This window comes from Rhinolophus ferrumequinum, chromosome 26 (genome assembly GCF_004115265.2).
Source record: "Rhinolophus ferrumequinum isolate MPI-CBG mRhiFer1 chromosome 26, mRhiFer1_v1.p, whole genome shotgun sequence".
Classification (NCBI taxonomy): domain Eukaryota; kingdom Metazoa; phylum Chordata; class Mammalia; order Chiroptera; family Rhinolophidae; genus Rhinolophus; species Rhinolophus ferrumequinum.
Genome location: NC_046309.1, coordinates 4853430 through 4878939, shown reverse-complemented (window position 1 = coordinate 4878939; position 25510 = coordinate 4853430). Strand labels below are relative to the sequence as shown.

Sequence of the window (25510 nt, the reverse complement as noted above, 5' to 3'; positions counted from 1 at the left end):
GTATGCATATGACAGCTTACAAAAGAAGTAACTCCATAAATGGTTACAGTTAGAGGCCTACATACCGTAGTAGGCAAAAGGGAGAGTGGAGCAAAGGCATCTATAGGTGGAACAAATGGGTTTCTAAGAACAGAGATAAGAAAGTTTGTGATAATGCTTGTTCATGCCGGTGAGACTGGTCTTTCTGTCTTGTTCAAGGCCATAAAATTCCCCGGGAGAGGGAATTTATGAGAAGTTTACTATTAGTCTCCTTCCTGAGAGTAAAAGCCACTCAGAAGAGGGAATTTATGGCAGCCTTATTTTCCAGAAGCTTCCATGTTAGTCAGATAAAGGAAGCTCCAAAAAGATTTATTTCTGCGTCTGTTGAATCCCAAATGTCCTCAGTTAAAAATAATCTTCATACCAACTCGGGTTCTAAGTGGGTCCCCATATCAGCAAGTGTACTCTAGTTTTTGTGAGCCTAAGTTCATCCTTCTGAATTCTGATTTGAGGGTTTTGCTTTTTTTCAGGTAATTTTTCATGTGTGGGTAGAATAAGAATCCTCCCTATCAGATATTCAGAAAGAAAACAACAGTATATGCACACAAATGCCATTGCTAGCTATAAATCCCGTGCTGCTTGAATCTGTGTAGATACAGGACAGAGAGAGAATGTAGGTGAGGGCTGGTCAGTCGTGGTTTGACTAGAGGACATTTGGAAGTAGATCATTTCATCTGGTGCCTTGCAGAGTGGTGTCCCGAATATCACCTGGAAGTTTGTTAGAAATGCAGAGTCTCAGGCGCCAGCCCAGACCCACTGAGTGAGCATCTGTGTTTGAGCGAGATTCCCAGGTAATTATCACCTGCACATAAAGTTTGGAAGCACTAGCTTAGTACAGTGGTTCTGAATCACAGGTGCACGTTCAAGTTACCTGGGAAGCTTTCAGAAAGCCCGGTATCCAGGCTACACCCCTGACCATTAAACCCGACACCCTGCGGGGAAGATACAGGCATCCCAGATGTGACCCCTCCCAGAGTGACCCCAATGTGTAGCCAAGATTGGGACTCACTCACCAAATAAGAAAAAAGGTAATAGCCCCCCTGGTGAGCGCTTTGAAGTAAGGTTACCAAAAGAAAAGGAAATTAATACCCAAAGAATGCAAAAAAAAAAAAAAAAAAAAAAGCAGGTTATGAGAAAGAGTGAAGCCCTCAGGTGGTGAAATCACAAACCGAAAGCCTGTGGCAAAAAGCTTGCACAAGGTTGGGCTCCTCTGAACATCTGAGGAAGCTGACGGAGACAGAGAAGTTTTTATCTGCCTACTTGGAGATGGAAAAACAGACCGGAGACAAACGAACAAGAAACCCACAGTGGCTCTCAGGAAAGTGCCTTGTTAGAGAAGTTGCTGCAGCCCAGGAAGGGACCTCAGTTTGAGGAAGTGTCCAATTATCATTGTTTCTTGAATCAGCTGCAAACTTAATTTGAAAGGATGGTAGGGGGCAGAAACGCTGCCCTGAAATAAGTATGTGCATCTTTGGAAACAACCCACCTCGCTGTGAAGCATGGGGAGTCTTTCTTATGGCCTGGGTGTTACCTAGACCTACTCACTTCCTGCTCACACCAGGGTATCTGCAGAGACCTGGAGATCAGACACGCACTCTGAGGTCTTGTGTTCTTTCTGCTCCCTCACAGTTCCTTCTTTTTTATATGATATCAAATGATAAAAAACAAAATGTGTTCTAAGGCATGCAGGCTTTGTGTAGTAAGATCCTTTTTCTCTTCTGTAACACTACCTCCTGAGTTACTCACTACCTCTCTAATGCCTTTGGAGCTCTGTCAGTGTTTTCCGAAGTGAGGGACATTTGTGGTTGGTCAGGTTGTGCACTGCACAACTCCAAGGGACGCAGTCTGTGAGTCCTAGAGCTGTGCAGCCTGGTGCCTTTGATAGGGGCTCAACAGACCATTATGAAAAGAAAATAGACATGGCTTTACAAAACAATAGAAGGTCATTTCCTGCTCATTTTTCCTTCAGTCCATCTAATTTTGTCAGAGAGAAAGTCTCCTTTTGGTTCTGGCGTGCTGTCAACACCTCTCCCATGCTTGTTATTCAACCTTTAATATAGAGAAAGCAGGCTCCTGATTAGAGCCTTGACAGGCAATGGAATTACTCAGGGTTATTATAAAGTTTTATCACTGCATTTATTTAAATACGAACTTGAATCAGTTTAGTGAAAACAAGTAAATAAATAATAATTAGGTTTTACGTGGATATGGCAAAACAACGTGAAGGTGGTTCCCACGTGACTGGAGTTTGGAAAACACTGGGCAGTGTGACAGGATCTTTAAAACACAAGGGCCTCGCATGCGGCTGTCACAGTGCATTTTTAATAAGGGGAAGTGATACACAAAATTATGTTGATTTGATGTAAACCAATTCTGCTCTACTGAAAACATCTGGTCACTGTTTTTTTCTGCCTCTTTTTTTCCCCCGTTGATGAGAGGAACAGCCTGTTTCTAAAGCACCTCATCACAGGCTTCGGGAATATTTTTAGAACCGTCGTTGCCAGGTGGAAAAAGCAAACCCAGCCCTGAGCTCTGGTTTGTTTGCAGGTCGCAGAGCAGCAGACAGTGGCTGTGATTCGCCTCTCAGAATTATGGGCTCTGTTCTTCCTCTTTGTCAAATTCAGGGAAACTTATTTCCTTGGAATGGCAAGGATTTACCGGCAGAAGGACAACTACAGATGGCAATGCACATTCCGTAAAATACAAAAACAAAACAAACACCAGAAAACCTACATCCAAGAGTCTGATGCCAGAAACTTCTGCACGAAGGACCAACTCCAAAGCGTACAGAGAGCCGTTTTCCAAGGCGTTCATATTAAGCCTTGGGGTGTTTTATTGCATTCTGGTATTTGATACAGAATACACCACACCAACGGCCACCTCCTAGGATCTTTTTCCAAACATCATGAAGGTAGACAAGGCACTTGACGATGTAAGATGTCATTTCCCGAGGAACCCTCTGGTTGTAAAGATTATAACTAGTTACTGTTTTACAGGACTTCCGGTGCGTCCTGGTGGTGGTCTCAGCACAGGTCACATAGTACCTGAGAGGTGCTTACCGCCATTCATTTACAGGTGCACCGCGCCCCACAGAGGCCCGGGAGGACCGGCCTCTGGTAGGTGCTGGCAGTGGCACCCACAGTCTCCATAGTGACCTTGAGTCATCTGGCTCCCACCCTGGAGCTAACCTGCATCTGATACCCAGAAGCTCTTGACCAGGAATTCTCACAGCTCCCGAGCAGGAAGTGGGCGGGACATGGAAAATCCAGAAGCATTGCGCAGACCAGAAAACAGTTCACAGCGCCTCGTTCTCCTCCTGCCCTGATCCAAAACCAGAGGTTGTCAGGGACCCAGGAGAATCCAAATCCAGACGTGTCCAGTGGATTCACTCAGGTTCACAGAGCTGTTGGTTCACATCTCTCTTAGGAAGGGGATCCTTCTCCCAAAAAAACTGGGAGCTAGATGGAATGTGATACCGGGAACCCCTCAAGGTAGATTCCAGAATATACAGTTCTGCCCAGCTACTGTGAGCTGAGAATAAGCCTTCACTCACCACTATACTTGACCACTGGGAATGGTGAGTTTGGTTTCTGAAGGTACCCCTACCTCTAGTGCCATGACTTTTAATGACTTGGTTTCTTCTCTATAGTCCAAATTTTCTTTCCACCATCTGAAGATAAAATATTTTTATATCTTCTTGTGCAAACGAGTTATGGATATGATGAACATTTAAAACTGCATATATTTATTCAGTTTCCTTCATAATTACAAGCTGGTGGTTGGTTTTCGTTACCACCTGCAAGCACTTAAAATAATCTTCCCAGCTCTTATAATTACATCTTAATTATTTCTGAGCAGAATCTTTTTTTCATCCTTACGCTAAAATTGCAGGATTAATGTGTTTAATCTGATACTTAATATTTTTATTCTCTTATGCATCATTTGTCCTCTTCAGTGACCAACCCAGGCCACATTTATTCAAGTGCAAAGAACAATTATTATCCCCCCTTTTCTAATGTGCACATTTCCTGCAAATGATCCAAATTCTGCTTTTCTGCAAAAGCAGCAAGCACATTTGTATAGCTCAAGTCAAATATAATATTAGAGTTAGATTTTTGATCTAATAATCATTTACGTTGTTCCCATCTTTTGTTGCCATAATGAATAGCTTTCTGCACATGGTTTTGTTGAGTCAAGGGATGTATTTTTAATTTTGATAGCTATTACACATCATCCTCCAATGATACAGTCAGTACCTCCAATCCAATAAGATATCGGTTCTTCCCCCACCGCCCCCCGCTCAGCGACACAGTACATCATAGAATTCTTTTAAATTTGATACATTATATTGGGAAAGAAAGAAATTTTATTGTTTTATTTTGATTTCATTTATTTTGAGTGCGATCAAGTATCTGTGTTTATAAGTCACTTGTATTAATTTTTTCATGAACTGCCTGTGTATATTCTTTGACCAAATAATTATTTATATATTTATATTCTTTCCTATTTGTTTGTTGGTCATTTACTACTTACAAGAATTATTTTTGCTACGCTTGAATGTTTTCCTAGTTGGATCTCTATTTTTTTTTTTAATTTATGGGTGGGGTTCCATGTAAAACATTTTTAATTTTACATGGTGAGCCATAAAATGTTCTATGGCTTTTGGGTTTTGCCTTCTCCATTCAGAAATTATTTTCTAAATTTTTCCACATTTTTTCTAATGATTTTGTCTGATTTGTAAATTTTACATATGAACTGCACTTAAAGTTTGAGTGGAAGGAGTAAGACAGGAATTCAGCTTCATTTTTTCTAACTGGTCAACCAGCGGTCCAGCCCTATTAGTCAAGGTTTCATCCTGTCTCCTACCTTTATCATATTTAAAATTGCCCTTTGTGATTGAGTCTCCTTCTGGGCTCCCTGATCTGCTACATTGATCTGACTCTTCATGAGACAATACCCAGCTGCAGCAATGATTGAGCTTTTATAATAGCATTTAGTATCTCATAAAGCTCATCTCCCTTTTCTTCTCTTTTTTTAAGAATTCTCCTGCCCTTGCATACTTACTTTCCCCATGTGATTTTAGAATTCCAATCATTTCATTGGGATTATGTCTAGAGTTTTTCACTGAGAAGGGCAGGGGGTTGCACCCTCCCCCCTTCCCTCAGCATACCCTACGTACCATCCTCTTTTCCCATGTGCTGCTTTCTAGTCAGTTCACACGAGGTCGGACAGTTAAGTTCACGAACTTCCCACCATGTAAGTGCATCGTATGTCTGACCGTGTCAGGGGGCCGCCTTTGCACAAAGATTTATTCTTCCCTAACCAGAATTATTTACCTCTCTGAAACAACACTGTGAAAAAATCAAAAGGGTCACAAACCCTCGGCTTTGGAACAACTTCTCTGGTCCTCATATCCTACTTGTATAGGCATCTCTTTCAGTCCCAATTTCCCTCGACCTCTCCTCCTACCTTTCTTTCCCCTTGTGCCTTACCATAGATTTTGAGCACCAAGAAGAGTAGGATTGTCTCCCAATGTTCTCTCTATGCTCCACTTGGCACCATCCTGAGAGACGCCTCTCTCCCCCAGTCTGTGCCTGGCGGGTCTTCTCATCTGTCTCCGTCCCGTGGGGGTGGGGAAGTGCAGGGTAACACAGACGCCCACATGGGTATGGTGACGTCTCTGTTGATGGCAGCACTACTGACTCCAACAAGTCACTGGATTCATTTTCTTCTCATCCTTGCGCTGAAATGTTATCAGAAGCTCATGAAAATAAAGTGCATAGATTTGAGCTCAGTGTTGTCCACAAATACGTGTGTCTGTCCTTGCCTCCCTTGCCTCCTTCAAGCCCCCATGCTAACTAACTCTTCCTACCGAGTGTCGACGGTGAATATTCTTGTGTATCATTTGGTGCCATTCAGGATACCACAATGCCCTCCAGGTTCATCCGGCATCCCTTTCTTTACTGACCTGTCAGAAGGACTGTTGTTGGAATCTCTGGGTGTGAATTCTCCCAAGGGAATCCCTGCCAGTCCCAACCTGGAAATGCTGCTTCCACCTTTGCTGGCAAATCGGGGCCTTATGTCATTTCTTGTGTTTTCTAACGTGGAAGAAACATTATCCAGATAAAGTTTTGACCCAACACCCACCATCACTCTTCAGAGGAAAAGTCACTATATAAACAGCAATAACAAATAGGTGATTTCACTCATTGGAGATCTTTGATTGATTCCCTGGGCTCTTCACAGACTATTCAGAAATATTAAAAGACCAGGAAGATTCTTGATGCTGCTGTTGAGTCACTGCCTAGGAACAACCCTGGAAGGCTTAGGGGAGATAAAGTAAATTCAACTTTATGTTAAAATGTAAAAATGTACATAAAAATCCATATGAATGTTGGGACACGGTCATTTGAAACACAGAGAACAAGATGAATCGCTTTGAAATTTCCCTCTTAGAAAAGGCTGAACGTGGTTTTCAAGAATTTACTTGGAAATTTCACAACTTTTAGAACATTGGAAAAGGTAAAGACAGAAATAATGATAGCTTAACATTGTAAATTAATTGCTGAAGTGCTGTCAGTGCTTGATTGTGTTTTCTCCTGACAAGGGCCCTGTGTGGTGTGACATATTGGCCACATTTGAAAGATAAGGAAAATGCGACTCAGAAAATAAATGCCTTTGTTCCCTGAGTAAACATCTGAGTAGGCTGCAGTGCGGGCTGGCTCCACCTGGGAGCTGTCCAGACACCTGTGCTGTTCACGAGAAACCACCGCCCCCGTGTTCACAGCACCTTGCTCAAAGGGATACTGAGAATAGCATGAGCAGGTCTGACTTTCAGGTATCGTCGCTTCAGATTCAGTGCTTTCCCCATTTTTCCTTCCTCTCAGTGAAAAAGTTGAAACATCAAAGAATTCCAGTTCTGTATTCTGACGTGTTTTCCTATCTTCTGTCATCCCTTAGATACAACGCAGGAGTCTGAAATAATCAGTACTTTGCATATCTGTAGGTGAAATCCCTGCTGCTAAATACACCTTCCCTTTTCTCTCCACTTTCTCTTTGCTGATACGGGATATCAAAAATGCCCAGGATGGCTAGAGCCAATTAAGTATTTTTTCACACTCTGTTGACATGAATGAGAAGACCTCTGACAGAATCACATGGCTTGTGCTGGAAGTTTGTCACAATCTTGACCACGACATGACCCCGCACCCAGGAGGAGTCTGTCTGTGGCAGGGGACACTGAGAGCTTTAGAAAACAGAAGAGTTTGTTTCGCCAGGTTCTCTTTGAAGCCCATTAGCCATTCCCCCCGCCAACAAGCAAAGAGACTTGTCTTTTGAGATCTGAGGTTAATTCAGGAAGACAACAGTTCAAAAGACAACAGAAATATCTAGCGTGGGGTTTGTAGATTCAGTTTCCTGAGGTCAGCCTCCTTGGAAGAAAAGACGTTGTCCTGGGATTGGAATTAGAAATTTTCATTTGCGCTACTGCAGCAGAAAAGAGTATTTCAAAAGCAAGAGCCCCAAGGGGCATTGATAAAAGACTTAAAATATGTGCAGAATTAAAATTTAAAAGCACTTTACATGTATACTGGTTTCTGAACACTTACGAATAAAAAGGGTCAATTTTACACTTTAATGGACTAGCAATTACAACACACGTCCTGCAAAGTCATGTGAATATTGGCAGAGCGAGTCCACGGAGAGCGGGAGCAAATTGATCATCTAAAACTGAAGACGTTTTCTGCAAACTGAGATACAGAGGTTATAGCAGAAGATTAAATGTTTGTTCAAATGCATTTTATTATTCACTATACGACTGCGAAAGACATACAATGATGACAAAAACAAAGCAGTAATATTCAGCTGTTTCCAAAGAGGCAAATTATGGCCTTTGAATTTACTAGAAATTCACAAAGGTGGAGTAAAATTCATCCTTGCCTGAGTCTTCAAATGATGAAATGTGCCTTAGTATTCTCGCAAATGATGAAAATCATCTTTTGACTACATTTCATGCGATAAAAATGTTATTTTCACTGAGCTCCCAAGCCATAAATTCCAGAAGCCGAAAGCCTTTGCTGGCATGGCACAGTGCCTGCTAGAAGTGTTCTTGGCGAAAGTCTGAGGCAAGATTTCCGAAGTCTCCTGAAGACGGTCATCGGATCAACGGGGCCAGTTCTTGACCACTGTCTTGGAGAAAGGGTGAAAGACGTCGCGGAATGTTTTTAAAGATGCCTTCTGGGCTTATTCCCTATTTGGTTGCTTTTATCCTCTTACCATCGTTATTTCTCAACCACCCTCTCCTTAGACACGGAGGCTATTTCCATGACCCAGCAGACAGACAGACAGTCCTTGCTCAGAGAGAGGTTTGTTGTATTCAAGCGCCCTGACCACCTGTTAGAAATGCAGACTCCCAGGCCCTGCGCAGACCAACACAGTCTGAATGTGCATTTTAACAAGATCCCAGGTGCACGTTGCCTGAACCAAAGCTCTGAACCAAAGCGCTCCAGAATGAATGTATTTGTTTTCTCCTAAAGACACATCGGAATGAGGTACAAGGAGGAAGAAAAAGCCTAAAGAACCCACCCTTTGCACAATGCAGGGGCCCGTTTCTCGCTGACCTCCAGGGTCCTCCTTAAGTAGGCCATGAAGAAGGAAGCCTGCTGCTGCTGAGTGCAACCTGGAAACCGTGTTTTCCCTCCGCAAGGGGTTGGACTGGTACTTCCCAAATTTATCCTATTCTGCATTCATGTTAACATCAACATGAATTTATAACGCCCTGTGACGGAGAGGAAAAGGAGTGGTCACAGGCAGGGGAGCATGGGTGGCTCCGTAAGAGAAGGAAATGCTTCAGCCTGGGCTCCCCAGCCCCTCGCTCAGGGGCTCCCTGCTCTAGATTTTCAAGGCTCATGTTGAGAACCACAGGAAGACGCTTGGAGAGTCCTGAATGAAGAGTGCAAGACCTCGGACCACTGAACCTGGCGCCTACCCGCTACGTGACTCTGAGCTAAATGCCATCCTGTTTTCACCTCCTCAGCTGTAGAGAGAGCTTGTGGGGCAAAAAGGCAGCGGTAACAATCTCGGATCCACAAGTCTCATAACGTTATCCAGCAATAGCTTGACTCGCCAACAATGATCACTAACCTGAAAGAAGAAACAATGTGCCCACCTGAGAAATAAGACATCTCGATCTAACATGTAAATGGATCCCATGTGCCTTAGCTTAGTGTTTATACAGTCTGAGCTTCTATTAATAATGAGCTATTTCCTATTAAAGTACCTATTTGTACTCATTCAGACAAAAGAATGTAATGTCAGCCTAGTCTGGGAGTGTCAGTAAATCTTCTTCCTGAAAGGCAATTGATATATATATATATATATATATATATATATATATATATATACACACACACACACACACACACATATACATATATACATATATACACATATATATATGTATATATGGAGGAAATCCAATAAAATCAACTGCTCATTCAATCCTTTTGTATAAAAGTTAGCATTATTTAAACAACATGTATAGCAGATGATGACAAGTGCCTTCTGTTTCTTTTTAGCTAAATCTCTTTTGGTCACTGGGTGTCCGACACTCATACAAGCAGCTCTCACTTGCCCTCTCTTTTAAGAAGCTAGAAATAAATGTAAGGCTTGTTTCACTTCTCAAGTCAGAAGCCAAAAATTCATAATCTCTTCCCCGTGTGAAATCGGGAATTCCAGCCGGGTCTCTTTCTGTAGAAACCGAGATGGAGGTCTAGGCATTCACATGTGTTTACTGCTCACAAAGGAACGGGCTCCATGTTGTCCCCTGGATAAAACCTGCTTGCCTTGAGACGTCTTGCCCTCCTGAAAAGGTGATCACAGTAGCCTCTCTTAAAATAAAACAGCGTTCCCTATACCTTCAGCATCTTCGTCGACAACCATTTGTTTTCATGTCTGTTTCTAAAATATCCATCAGTAGCGAATGGCTAAAACAAATTACTTGGGGAAAAAAAATAATTTTCTGCCACAGAACTCAGCTTTGAAGGGAATGAATGAAATGGAATGAAACGAAGACGCTGGGAAGAACAAAGGCAGACATACATCATCTAGCCCAGACCCCACTGCAAAAAATAATGTGGCAATTTAAATTAAATTATAATTAATAGCAGCGGTTTTGTTGGTGTCTCAAATTATCACTTTAGATGCTGAAGCTCCAGTGGTTTCCATGGCGATATTTTCTCTAGGAGATGTCAGCGCCTATCTAATTTTTTTGTCCCTGATATATGACAGCCTAAAGCTTTTAGTGCCTTTTATTCTGGGGGGGTTGTATGTTAGATAATCTCAATTTATTTTTACGTGCATTTAAATGTTTGTCTTATTTACAAATGGTTTCTGAGCCTGAAGTCACCATTTTACATATTTCAAAACATAGTAATTAATAACCACAGCTACCTCATTTATCTTCTGTATTAAAAAAAAATACCTTATTATTCCATCTTCTCCCTATCTGTTCAATGGGACCAGAAATAAATGGGAGGCTAGATTAGGATTCAAATCTCAGTGGCAGACGCCATGTCCGGTTGCAAAGGTGGCTAGAAGAAGCCCCTGAAACAACCCAAGAAGCAGCCAAGGAGACAGACACTCAAGCAGAAAAAATCTGGGGCACTGGTGAGCCCGAATTCCACTCCTGTTTTAACATCTGGATTCCTGCCAAAAGACATCTGTTGCCACCTATATCTAGAATGGAGTATCATCTTGGAGACTGTTGTACATTTATTCTAAACTTTTTTTTTTAAATAATAAAAATAGTCATGCAGCGGCTTGTCTCTTTAGTTCTTCTCACCCAGCCATTCCAACCTTAGCGGGGAGGGCAGAGTAAACCCAACCCAGAATCCTGCCAAAGTGTGTTCTTCAGCCTTTGTTTGATCCCGAGTTCTGTACCACCTGGAATTACATCCACTCATTTGAAAAGAAAAAAGAATTCAAATCTCTTTTTAATATTCTGTTGTTAAGCTGTCTTTTAAATCAGTGTATTGTACTTAAGCACCTACCTTGAAATTTCTGTTAATGTTTCACATTCCGTAATGCAATCAAAAATTACATTCCGACAGCGCTGTCTTAAAGCTCAGTCGGCACTATTCATGATTCCACACGTGTTTCTAGCGCGGTGACGACCATTCTAGCTGTGCTGATTGGGTCCGTGAGGGATTCGTATCCAGAACGAGCGGTACTGGGTTCAAAGTTCTTAGTTTACCACATGGTTCTACTGATACTGTCATCATGTGGGATTATCCTTGTCAGGTAAAATGTCTCTTCATGCTCAGCTTTTGACAAGTGAGGTCAGAAGCCTTTAGGGTATCACCAGCCTCCCCAGACAGCCCACCCACCACAGAGACACAACTGAGCTAAGCTAGTTGGTTGCCTGAAGAGGCAGTGTGAACGTCTCATCAGAGACAGGCTAGCGTAACCTTTTGCAAGGTGGTTTCTGGAGCCAAATTCCAAATTCCTGGTTCAAATCCCGGCACCACCACTTCCTGGCCGTGGGGCTTCAGACAAATTCTTAGCTTTCCCAGTGGGATGACCGTGCCCACCTCCTAAGGCTCACAGGACGATGGAGTGAGTCTGTGCGTGAAAAGGGCTCGCAATGTGGCCTGACTTGGAAGGAGTGCTATTGTTAATAGTTCCTTGTTTCCAAAATGTGCATTGACTTTTTGTACCCAACAATAGAAGGAAAACACGTCTAGGCTCATTCCACCCCCATCTAACCACTTGCTATCCTGGGCCCGAGAGAGTTTTGTATGTGAGGCAAGTGTCCGAATGCTGACTAATTTCACATAATCCTGGAATTTAGCACTTTGCTGCTTGTCACATATAAACAATCTACATGATCCTTGGGGGCCTTGGTTGTGTAATGTCCCCCACTCTGGGAAGGTGGGGTTCAGAACTCATCACTGGCACTCAGCAGCCCCAGCTGCAAAGGGAAGGTCACCGCCCAGGGTGAGTGGCCCCTGCCCAGCACACAGACTGAAGAGGGCTAACTGGACTCTCGTTTGCTTTCTTCATAAACCCTTCCAAGGATGTAGCAAAGTGAAGGCCAAAGTGCCTTTAAAAATGGAATAAAACATTTATGTTCTCTATCCTTTTGTGGGGAGGAAAATGTATTTTTACGCACACGGTCTAAGATCTGACCATTTTATTGTATCCCTATAGTTATGGGGAACAACTTCCCTTAGGCCTGCTCTTACAAAGTATGTGTGTTTGTTGTTATTTTTTATTGTTCTAACCTGAAGATGGAGGAAGGGAAAAGGAAATGTCCTCAGATTGCCTCTCACATGGTAGACAGAGTCTGGAGGGTCAAGTGTGCACGTGCTCCACGTCTGACAATGTTGGGGACCCTATGATGCATTGGCCTTCTCTGCGTGAGAAGGGCAGTGGTGCCAACACGGGCTGGGAAGCCTCAGCGGGCTGATTACTGAGCGTATTCATGGGAGAAGACTCTCCCACCATCACTTCCTGTCTGTCCAGTGCTGGGCGGGGGAGGGGAGGAAGGCGGTCTCTGGTGGTGCAAAGGGAACACGGTCTGTCAGTGGAATGGGGATGACCAGACAAGCAAGAAGGACGCGTGCAAGGGAGATGGGCCGGCATACACACGCTTGTCTGCGACACTAAACCAGAGCTGGAGTCGCGCCACGCTTTGGTGGTTCTCATGGACTGTCATTTGGGGATCCAAAAGAAAAGGGTCTTGAAGACAGTCTTTTCCTATTGGATGCAAGTCTGACCTTGAGACTGTCAATCTCGAAAGCCTATTTTGGTGTTCACAACGTTTCCCAAAACATAGGTTCCTTGCTCCTGCGGTCCCACTGAAACTGCTCTGCTCTCCTAGTGAATCTGGGCTGGGAGGTGGGGGGTGGTTGTTAGCAGGATGAAGTCTGTGTCATGGATGAGGTTTGTGGTCTGGTCTCAGGCATGTCTCTTGGTGTCCGTGTTTCTCTACGTGCATTTCCAAGAGACTGTTGGCACCCGGGGAAAGGACAGTTACAGTGAAATCATTTGAAACGTATCTATCAAAATAGCAATCACTCTGCTTGCCAGAATAAAAAGGATCTGCCTCAAGGGACTAAGCACTCAGGAGCATTGGGACAGCCAGGCTTAAGTAACACACAAAGCCATGAGCATAGGGACACTCTTGCAAAAAAACCTAACCCGCCCTTGAACTTCACAGGGACTTCTGTTGTACCTGAGGGTTTTCCACTGTTTGTTCTTGGGTAATAACCAGAGACTAGTGGACACAGGAAGCATTGCTAGCCTTTCTGTATTCAATATGTTCATTCCCTTTGTTGGGAAGTATGAGAATCCTGCCTTGCTCTAAGGGATGAGTTGAATTTAGGCAGCTGAACTTCAACATTAAACCTGCATGGGAGACTTTACTATTAGAAGAGGCTACACAGACATTTACACACCTCGTAATGGGCTGATTTTAATTGCACCAGTCAGCAAACATCTATTAGCCATGCTACTTGTCTGCACTATTTGTCATTGAGATCGCAAACATAATTAAGGTCAGCCTTGCCTTTATGAGGGTGACTACTGCCTAAGGAGTGACAAGAGGTAAGATTATAGCCACTGGAAAGAGGCCCAGACACGTAATCTCAGGCGCCTGAGGACAGTTTCAGGAAAGAGGTAAGATTTGCTGGACTAAGAGAAGGAAGGCAAATCAGACATCCGGAAGATTGTTGCCTCTGGAATTAACTCTCCCTGCGTCCTGATCCCAAGCTTGATGACTTTTTAGAAGGACATGGACTAAATAGTGTGCACAGGAGGTAATTACAATGTCAAAAGGCCTGGAAACTGTGCCAACGACAGGCAGTGAAGGCATAAGCTTTCATCCTTGAAAAGCAGCTCTCGGTCTTGGAAGGGTGGCTTAGGGATCGTGCACATTCAGAGTGAAATCTTACTGTTTCCTATGAGTGTGTGAGTTACTCCGCGGTATCCACAGAGTAATTTCAGGCAATCCACTGTAAGTGGGCAGGTCATAACTAAAACCGCATCCGTGCTTCCCTTCAGTGTTTTGACTATGTAAACCAAGTCTTCACGGAGGCACGGAAAGTTCCCGTTACTAACAATTTTTGTCTGTTTTATTGTTCACTGTATCCCCAGCAGTTAGATGCCTGGCATATAGTAGACATTCTACAGAGATTTGTTGCATGAATGAATTTTTTTGGTCACATCTACTAATAATACTTCTCTGAAGAGAAAACTCAGGTTTAAAGAAGAAAGTTGAGGTTCCTAAAAACATGGTATGTTTTTATGTAAGCCAGTTTTATTCACACAGGGACGGTTTTATGATCAATCTAATACGGCATGATTGGCCTATACATGCGAGAGCATTGCATTCTTGGGCCACCACTTGGTATTTTGAATGTCCATCCATGCTGTCCACCCTGATGGGGCCTGGGACAGTGGGCTAATGGGAGAGGCGCTAACGGCGCTGGGCTTCGCACTGAGTCTGCCCGTTTCCTTATCTGTCTCAGTCGACTGAGGACTGGACCAGTTAAAACAAGCAAATATCACCAAAAGGGGTCTTCCGTATTCACCAGTTAAAGATTTAGGGGAGTATGAAAAGTCCAGGGACTCAGATTTAAGTTCTCGTTCATTTGTATCTTTCTTAGCGTCTGTGGTTTTCATCAAATCAACAGGTACGGATGTACCGATGGTTGAGCTAATGTAGAATATGATACCTCTAGGAGAGAATAATTTTCCTGGTCCTAAGTAAGACTACCAAGTCTAAGAGAGAAAGGATTACATAGCGTGTCCTGGTAGAATGTGGAGCTTCCCGCTGGGGCGGCCTGGGGAAAAGGAAGAGAAAGGGCTGTCCCGACTTTTGGTCTTTATTCTGGGGATTCTTGGAAGTCCATAGTCCTGGGAATACATCAGCCTTAGAAAAACTGAGTCCTTAGTGAGATTCTCCCCAAATCGTAACACAAACCTATTCCCTCAGTGTGTACACATTTAGTCATGCCGAATTTAAAAAAAAAAAAAAACCTTTTTATATTTAATTGGTGCCATCTAGTAGCCATACTTCTGATTAGACTAAGGACTTCTGTTGTGGGAGAAGCTGCTTCCATTGGAAGATTTACCTTACACCTTAACTTCTCAGACAGAAGTCCAACAAATGTGAAATCATGTTTGAAGCTGAACCAGCTTATGCGGATGGTAATAATAGATGCTCCCCTGACCTATGGAAAGACTTGAGGATCTATTTGCCTTTTGTGTGCCTGAAATTTATTTTAGAGAAACATCTAAATTTAATGCAACTGATTCTCATTTGTTATAATAGGGAAAGAAATAGAATATTTATTAAGCAGTTAATACTCTTCTCAACTATTATGAAATATTACCCCCTTATAGATTCTTGAAATGTCCAGTGTTTTTTTTGTGTGTGTTTTTTTTAATGATTATCTTTTTTTTAAATTTTATTGGGGAATATTGGGGGACAGTGTTTATCCAGGGCCCATCAGCTCCAAGTAGTTATCCTTCAATCTGATTGTGGAGGGCACAGCTCAGCTCCAAGTCCAGTCACCATTTTCAATCTTTAGTTGCAGGGGGCACAGCCGACCATTCCATGCGGGAATTGAACCAGCAACCTTGTTGTTGAGAGCTCAAGCTCTAACCAACTAAGCCATCTGGCCACCCCTAAAATGTCCAGTGTATTATTAGAGCCATGTAAAATATTAATGTAAAGAAATGATTACTTTTTAAACTAATGCAGTAAGCTATAAAAAGCTCATCTATAAGTATATCCAATGACCAGTTAGGAGTAGGATAAAAATGGATAGGAGCAGATTTCAGCCAAACCTAAGGAAACGTATTGTAATACATAGGCTTGTCTGTCAGTGGGACTGGAGCAGGCGCTCAGGTAGTTTTTGATTCTCTCATGTTCCTCCAAAGCATGTACAGTGCTTGTCTGGGCCTCATGCAAAAGAAACCAGCAGGGCAGGGGTAGGTGGCCATGAGTCTCGTGGGACCCGATAGCAAGGTGGCTCCATCTGAAATGGAGATCTCAGTGGGGAAAACAGGAAGTGAGAAGAGTTATGTGAAAAGATAGGTATGCAGTTGTTTGGGATTAGTGGAACACTTGACTCTCATACTTGACTTTTCACTTCTTTCTCTACAGCCAGTGCTGATTTTCCATATAACCCAGGGCAAGGCCAAGCTATAAGAAATGGAGTCAACAGAAACTCGGCTATCATTGGAGGTAGGTGGTAAATAGGCTTTCATGTGACTACTCACCTGTGGAAAGCAGCAAGGGAAAAAAAGAGTTGTCTAGATTTTTACTTTATTCATTTTGCTATTTAAATACGACTTCAGATTGCCAAATACAGGTATGGGGAAACTGTCATAAATGTAACCTGGCTACTTTTTAATGCAGACTTGTTTTAAAAAAAAAAAAAGATAGGGGTGAGCTAGCCAGAATCTGAATATGCAAGTAGGTGGCCTGTAGCAATAGCCAGGCCATTTCTCTATTCCCTCCTATCTTTTCTTATTCTCATCCTCTCACACCCCAAATGGTCCAGGATAGCTTACTACAAAATGCGAAGGACTGTGCCAGTCTGATTTCAGAAAACTGGGAAGCCAGAGTAGCTAAGATCTCCTCGTCTTTTCTTCTCCTCATGGTCACCTGCAAAATAACTAGACAGTCTCTCGTAGTTGGACCAGTATTGATAACCCCGCCGTCTGTTGCATCCGTCTTATTTCATAAAGGCGTTTCCTTTCTCTGAGTATAGCCAATACTGTAAACATATCAAGGACATTAAACTCAGCCAGTCAACTTGGCCCGGCCAGTAGGTTTCTTCTCCACGTGAAGAAGGTAGACGCCTGTAAGAAACACATAAGACTATAAAATTAGAAGACATTCAGAATGCTGCTTAAATCACATTGTCCGAAGTTCTGGTATAAACCTTGTCTTCAGAGTTTTCTGCTTTTTAAAGATCAGCTTCATTGAAGTATAATATGCACTTATTTCAGTGTCCACAGTCACCTTAGAGACTCGTACGCCCATAATCACCACCACAGTGGAGATAAAGGACACATCCATCCACAAAAAGCTCTCCTGTGCCCCTTTGTGATCCATCCTTGCCCCTTCCCCACTCCCAACCAAGGCAGCCCCTGATCTGCTTCTTCTCACATAGATTACTTGAGCCTCTTTTAGAATTTCATATAGATGGGATCACATAGTGTGTGCCTTACTTCTGATCTATCCACATTATTGCATGTATCAATAGTCCATTTATTTTTCTTGCCAAGTTGTATTCCATTGTAGGAATGTGCCATAATTTGTTTTATCTACTCACCTGTCAAGAGATGTTTGGTTTGTTTCCAGATTTGGGCTATTTTGAATAAAGCTGCTGTGAATATTCTTGTACAAGTCTTGTATGAACATGTTTTTGTTTCTCTTTGGTAATTCCTAGGAGTGTGATTGCTGGGTGAATAGAAAGGGGATATTTAACTTTATAAGAAATTGCCCTACCGTTTTCCAAAATGGTTGAATCATTTTATATTCCCGTAATCAGTATCCGAGAGGTCAAGGTACTCCACAATTTCGTCGGCACTTGGTATTGTCAACCTTCTTAATTTTAGCCACTCTAGTGGATGAGCCATGGTATCTCATGAGGTTTTAATGTGCCCTCATCTGATGCCAAGGATGTTGAGCATCTTTCCCTGTGCATCCTGCCATTTGTAAACCTTTTGTGAAGTGTCTGTCTAAATTGTTCTCATCTTTTAATTGGATTGTTTGCCTTCTTGTTATTGAGTTGTTAAAGTTCGTTTTATATTCTGGATACAAGTCCTTTGTCAGACATATGTATTTTAGATACTTTTTCCCAGTCTGTGACTTGCCTTTCTATTTTCTTACTAATATTTTTTTTTTGAAAAGCAGGAGATGTTAACTTTGATAAAGTTTAATTTTTCTAAACTTTTCATAGTGTGTGATTCTTTTTAATCCTATCTAAAAATTCTGCCTACCCCAAGGTTATGAAGATTCTTTCCTGTGTTTTATAGCTTTAGTTCTTATTAAGTCGATAATCACTTTGAGTTAATCTTTGTATGTAGTGTGAGATAAAGGTCAGTCATCATTTTCCAAGTGAATGTCTAGTTATTTCAAAACCACTTGTTGAAAAGACTATATTTTCCCCAAAAATAATTTCCTTGACACTTTTTGGCAAAAATCAATAGACCATATATGTGTATGTCTATTTTCTGGACTCTAGTCTGTTCTTTTGATCTATAGACCTTTCCTTAGCCAATACCATGCTTATTTTATTGTTGTGTCTTTGCAGTAAGTCTTGAAATAAGCTATGTAAGTTCTCCACTTCTTTTGTTTGTTTTGCAAAATTATTTTTGCTGTTTTGAGTTCTTTGCATTGCCATATAAAATTTAGAATCAGCTTACAAATTTCTACCAAAAAAAAGTTTGCTGTGATTTTCATTGAGATTGCATTAGATCTATAAATGAACATCTTAACAATATTGATCTTAAATATAGTATATTCAACCACTTATTCAGGTCTTCTTCAATTTTTCTCAGAAAGGTTTTACAGGCTTTGGAGCATAGTCTTGAATAACTGTATTCAATTTATTCTATTACAAATCGTATTATTTTGTTAGTTTAATTTTCAAGTGTTTCTTGCTAGTATATAAAAATACAATTGATTTTTATATATTGACTTTGTGTTTTGTGATCTTGCTAAATTTACTGTTTGTTCTGGGAACTGTTTTTATATATATCCTTCAGAATTTTCTATATAGACAATCATGTCATCTGAGAATAAACTTTTTACTTCTTCCCAATCTGCACACTTTTTCTTTCTTTTTCTTGTTTTATTGCACTGGCTAGGAATTCCACTATGTGAATAAAAGTGTCGAGAGCTGACATGCTTGCATTGTTCCCTGTTTTAGGTGGAATGTGTTTAATCTTTCACCATTAACTGTAGGTTTCTCATAGGTCTCCTTTGTCAGGTTGAGATAATTTCCTTCTATTGGTAGTTTCCTGAGAAACTACGATAAATGGTGTTGAAGTTTGTCATATGCTTTTTCTGCACCTATTGAGATGATCATATGGTTTTTCGCCTTTATTTGCTTAATGTGGTTAAATTGCAGTGCTTTATTTTTTAATGTTGAACCAATCTTGTATTCCTAGAATTAACACCACTTCGTATAATATAGTCTTTTTTACATATTGCTGGATTTGATTTGCTAAAATTTTATTAAAGAGGAATATTGCTTAATAGTTTTCTTTCTTGTAATGTGCTTCTCTGGTTTTAGTATTAGGATACTACTGGCCTCATGAAATGAGTTTAGTAGTACTCCCTCTTCCTCTATTTGAAGAAAGGTATGTAGGATTAGTATTATTTCCTTAGGTCAAGTGTGGCAATACTGTTTCTAAGGTCTTCTAAATTCTTACTGATTTTCTGTTTAATTGTTCTATCAATCAGTGAGAGAAGAGTGTTGAAATCTCCAAGTATAATTGTGACTTGTCTGATTCTCCTTTTACTTTTATTAGTTTTTGTAGCTGTTGTCACTGTTTTGAAGTTTTGTGTTTCATGTGGGAGAGTGTAGTGTTGGAGGGAAACGTGGTGAAGTGAGAGAGAAAAGTGTTTGAGGGACATCTGAGGTTTGTTTAACCCCTAACCCCTCTCCTGTCTCCTGCAGGGGTTATCGCCGTGGTGATTTTCACCATTCTCTGCACTTTGGTCTTCCTCATTCGGTACATGTTCCGTCACAAGGGCACCTACCACACCAATGAAGCGAAGGGGGCAGAGTCAGCAGAAAGTGCCGATGCTGCCATCATGAACAATGACCCCAACTTCACAGAGACCATTGATGAAAGCAAGAAGGAATGGCTCATCTGAGGGGTGGCTATTTGGCGATGGGATAGGGAGGGGGAAGGGAAAGGGACGAAAGCACCCTGCTTCATACTCTTGAGCACATCCTTAAAATATCAGCACAAGTTGGGGGAGGCAAGCAACAGAAAAGTCTTGAGACTGATCACCACAAAAAAAAAAAAATACTTTTTAATATTTCTTTATAGCTGAGTTTCCCCTTCTGTATCAAAACAAAATAATACAAAAATGCTTTTAGAGTTTAAGCAATGGTTGAAATTTGTAGGTAATATCTGTCTTATTTTGTGTGTGTTTAGAGGTGTTCTAAAAACCCATGGTAACAGGGCAAGTTTTCTACATTTTTAAGGAGCCCTTAGAATGTGGATATTTTTTCTTGAGAAAAGCTGATGCACATACATATGGCCTCCAGCATTCTCTTCCTTTTACATAGAGTGAACTTTTAATGGGCTATTGTAGTTACTAGGTCATGTTCATATGATGTTTCTTTTAGTGTCCTACAAGTTGGAGAAGGAAAGAATGGGGCAAAGAGAACCTGTGATTTGCCAGTTTTCAAAGAGACCGCAATCCACGCCAATTTTCTGAGAGTTCGTGCCTGAAGCAGTTGAAGGAAGGAAGGGTATGGCGCTGGTTGGATGACAACATAAGCAGCACAACGGAGAATTCTAACAGCCAGGGCGAGTAGCTCCATGTCGGGGTCGTTGGTTTTATTTGTCATCGATGTATGTAGTCTTAGACCGTTTCGATATCTGTAATATCAGTGGTAACAAAAGATTAACTAGCAGCTGTTACAAAAGATTTTTCGTCTGCTTTACCTGCAACCTGCGGTTACATTATATGTATGTGTAAGCACCATATGTTACGATTTCTTTGCTCCGTTTCTCTTATAGTTGTAGCAAGAGTATGGACACTTTCTAGTGAATGCATCAATTAGGTTGTTCTTATTTTGCTTTAAGTCTCTGGGTTTTAAGCCCCTGTGACAAAATCCTAGCAGTCAGTATACTCTGAATGGACACACCACAATAAAGCCACGTTATGGTTACTGTTACTATTTCTATTACTCTGGAATCATATGGAAAACACTGCCATGTTTTAAGTCACCTACTCCATGTATTGTTCCATTCAAAAGTGATACGCTGCCGTGATTCAGGGATCTTCTTCGGCAGATACATTTGAACCTCAAGTTCATCACAAACCTGGTACCTGATTGTTGCTTCTCAGAGAATGGACCTGAGGCAATTACACCTCAGTTTAATCAGGAACCTCGACCAACTTATTCCAACTAATAACTCCTCAATTTTATCTAAAAATAATAGATGTGTGTAAACCACTAGGACAAAGCTCATATTGGACCATCCAAAAAATAATTTCAGTTATTTATTAAAAGATTAACACAAAAGTTACTTCTAGAATGACTACCACTTCTGATCATTATAGTTCAGGCTCTTCATAAATACTTTAAAAGAAATTGTTTTTAGGCTCTAATCACATTTTGAGGAATTAAATATGATCACCTTTTTCCTTCTCCTGCTAAGTAAGATAAGATTTAAAAGGTATGGATGCTATTTTCTAATAGCCTGTCTCAATAAAATGGAAATTCTAATTCGTTTGGGTAATGTATACATACTTTTCAAGATACTTGAGAGATGCCTAACTTACAGGAGGATCTCAATTTCTTGAGTAGGGAAAATGTTACCCAGAGCTGCCGGTGGCACACGGCACATTCCGAAGGACACTGGATCACTTAACCCATTCAAGTCAACGTAACAGAACAGAAGGTGCTGCCCCCACTTACTGTCATGAACTCCCTTAACAGAATGATCATGAGCACCCTTCCATGAAACACATTCAAGATGGGAAGTATTTAACATGATGAAATACAGAACACTGTAACTTTTACAAATGACGTCTTGAAAACAAAGGCTGTTTACTTCACCATGTGGGGTTCTTTCCTGTGTTGTCAAATTGAAAAGGCAACTTGTAAACCTGGTGAAGGCCATATCTAGAACATTCTCAATGGTAAATAATTTGTTTATGTGTCGAAAAGAAAGCAACTCTTTTCCAGCTCCCTCCCTTGAAGGTTTAGGACAACGCAGCCTCGACAGCCATGATGAGCTGTACTCGACGCCTCATCTTGCTTTGTCAATCGTAGTCCCCCAGCCCTGCTCGTCTCATTTCCTGATGCGTTGTCAATCAAGCACAAATAGGCCAGTGGAAGCGTCTTTACATAATAGGAACAGACAAAACAAAAACAAAGAACAAAACTGTGTTTTAAAACTGGAGGCTGTTTTAAAGTTCCAGGGAAAGCAGATGGCGGGTTTAGGGTTACTTGTGCAGGAGACGTCCTGTGCGTATAAAGCAGGCACCTATGAGAAGATAGGCGTGGGGACTTGGGACAAAGGTACCGTCAGTGCCATTCTGAGCTCCCAAAATAACATCCTCCCCAGAGGCCAGGAAGCTAGCTGCAGAGGTGAGACGTGACACTGCTGTTACGCTCTTCTCTGGCCCTTCTTACTACATAAAACGCTATTGGCTTTCAACCAGCTGCTCAAAAAAATAAGAGAGAGACTTACGTGAAGTTTTTATTGCAGAGCTGGGAACAAGAGTTTGGAGTGCCTTTGGTGGCAAATTTGCTGTTGCCCTGCATCTTAAACGAGCTTCCTTTACTAACCGGAGCAGGTTCAGAGCACAGGAAGAATTGCTGGCAGGAGCCAAAGAGGAGATCTTCACGTTCTGCTGATCTGGTCATAAAGACACGAGCCAGGCCCCAGAAAGCACAGAAGGGAAAGCAACCAGCTTCCGGGCGTGAAAGCCTAGTGTCCGTGTAGTGTCAAGAAGACACTTTTATTTCCTTCTATAACAGGATGGGTTCTTTTCCGTTCCCCCACTGTTCTCTGTCTCCCTCACCCTTCTCTTACGGTGTAAGCATTTGAATGGCCCCTTTGCAGGTGGTCTCACACCTGCAAACGTTTAGCACCTGAGTTGATCCTCCTCATAGCTTCTTTTCCTCTTCCTGTCAAGCAATTTTCAAAAAGAAAGGCAGCAAATTATCAAAATGAATTCCAGAGAGCCCACCCAATAGAGGTCCTAACTTGCCCGTCCCAGTAGAACTTCCTGATCTGGAACTAGGTGACATATATTAACAGCTGAGTGGAGCTGAAGGGGGCTAAAAAACTATGGGCATCATTTTTAAGTGACATTTAGGGAGTGGGGACCCTGAGAGTCAGCTGCTAGAGTCCTAAGCCTTTGTTTCTCTCCCTGTCTTGTTATGTGACCTTTGTACAGTCGCTGAACCTCTCTCTGTCCTTCTTTGCCTCGTACTTAAAGTTAGCGCTGTTTTATAGGGTAACTGTGAGGTGCACTGATGCTTCCCTGTAGAATGCTTTGAAACCCAAATATAAGGGCCAAAGGCAGTGGAGCCTAGTGGAAGGCTTCCTTTCTGGCTTGTGGTTGTCACATCAGAAGAGACAATGTGGCCACGTCCAAGAACTCGGAGACTTATGGGGCTTTCCTGTACAACGGCTAAATTATGAATCAGGTAGACTGCCCAGGAGCTAACCTGTCAGCACTGAAAGCGACGACACAGCCACAGGCCAGGGAAATCAGAACTCAGGTTCCCACGGGGTGTAGCTTATACCTACCGTCGTCGTGATCGGACTAAGACAACACACACAAAAAGGGACTTTTCCACACAGCCTGCTGGCTCTGCATGGCCATGTTGGTAACTTCAGAGCAGGTTTCTATCACAGCAGCATTTTTTGTGTGTTTTTGGATATAAGTGGTATGTAAAACCCATTGTCAGTGAGATAGGGAAACCATGTTGTAAAGCTGATTATCTCCTGTTGGGCAAAGACTGGCAGAAGGTGCTAGAGATAGAAGGGTACACAGGTAGATGTCTAACGTGCATTAACAAGTTTGTTTTCCAGATGAAAACGTGCTTTAAGAACAGGTCGACTTAGATGGTCTGCACCATTCCCACGCCTCGGTTTATTTACAGTGAATGCTGGGTTCTGAAATGGCCATGAAAACATGGAGGCTCTTCTCAAAAAGGCCAAGATGCAGTTCTCAGTATTACTGAATCTAAGCTTTGCTTTGTCGGGTTTTTCATTTCTTCAGTGAGCATGGTGACTGCAGAGGTTAGAGTTGTGAGAAGTTGGGCTAAATATTCTTTCTGTAAAGTCAATCAGGGTTCCATCCCTGGGAAATAACACAAAATTTCACTCTCTAAAAGCAACAGCATGTAATCTAGAATGAAAGAAGGAAATTATGTATGTATGCCTACTATTCTTTGTGAATGTCTTTCATTTAACTAAAATTATATTAGAAACCAGATTGATAAAAATAAAGAAAACCAAAATAGTTTTAATTATCCTAAAAGCGATTCTTTGTGTTTTGTTCTACTTGGTTCTCTGAGAAGCAATTTGCAACCTTCGGTAAAGAAAGGTCCAAGCCCTGAAGTCTCCATCTCTTGGGAATATAATCTGCAAAAGCTGTGAAGATATAGTTAGTCCTCAAAGGCAGGTATTATAAAGGTGCATCCATTGGTAACCATCTTTGGCCACAGACTCCTCCCCACGCCTATTTTTCTTAAAGTCACTTAATGGATATTGGCTTCATATTTTGGGTTAATTTACACACAGCTTGATAAAATGTGGTTAGTCTTAAGTAATGTCCAGAGTATATTATGAACCTTCATTTGGAAAGCGGGAGTAACACTGGATAGTGGACAAGTGGATCCATGCCAGTGAACTAGGTAACAGGGTTCCAAATGTGTCTGGAGGTGTGAATCTTTCTAAATGTACTCATTGAGGCGTCTTTGTAGTCCTCAGTTATGACTCCCACTTTCTGGCCTTCCATCGGCGTCGGGAAGCCATTTCCTTTCCATCAGTTCCCAGTGAGGCATTTAAGTGTACACCAAATAAGTGTTAATTCCAGGGAAAAGCCCGACCCCCCTGCGGGTCAGCCACCCCAAGACTGCATTTAGAAAGCATTATGCCTTAGGGTTCTTGTTTGTGATTCTGCTTGCGAATATGATCCAACAGGTGCAGGGGGAATGTCATAAAGCTCTTTGAGAACAGAAAGCCGCCACTTCTAAAAGTTCCTAACCAATTTTTCAAGGGTAAGCCAGTAAGTTCAGGGTTTGTCGTCTGCACCAAGAGCATGAGAGCTGCACGTGCTTACATCCTCTCCCTGTCCCACCTCCCACAAACCACAAACTGTGTGGATGTGACCTCAGGAAGTTCCTGGACAGTGACCTTACTTTGCATAAGGTGATGTTTGTCCAATGAAGGGGGGGTAGAAGGGCAGGAGTGTAGAAGGGGGCACTGCAGGGTGAGAGGCACATTGAGGCAAATATATCTCGTTTGACCCTTGGTCTGTGATAACGTGGTGGAATGGACTTCCCAGGACACAGAAAAGAAGACATTATTGTATTACTATTTTTTGAGAAAGGGTTTGTGCCGTCCCCAATGAACCCAGGTATGAAAGCTAAGTCTTTAAAGCAAGTATTATATGAGTCATCATCACCACGTGCTCACTTTTCCTTGGTCACTCGGAAAAGCCAGAGTTCAGTGACACCTG

The 25510-nt window shown here is 41.9% G+C and overlaps 1 protein-coding gene across 1 annotated transcript in view; it reads left to right on the top strand.

Moving 5' to 3' along the window:
* CNTNAP2 (contactin associated protein 2) overlaps nt 1-22487 on the top strand; it is a 1530550-nt gene extending 1508063 nt beyond the window's left edge. Inside the window, exons 23-24 of the mRNA XM_033098968.1 lie at nt 16211-16291; nt 19743-22487. Coding sequence (XP_032954859.1) covers nt 16211-16291; nt 19743-19942 — 281 coding nt within the window. The 3' untranslated portion in view covers nt 19943-22487. The remainder of the gene's footprint in view (nt 1-16210; nt 16292-19742) is intronic.
* The last annotated feature ends 3023 nt before the right edge of the window (nt 22488-25510 follow it).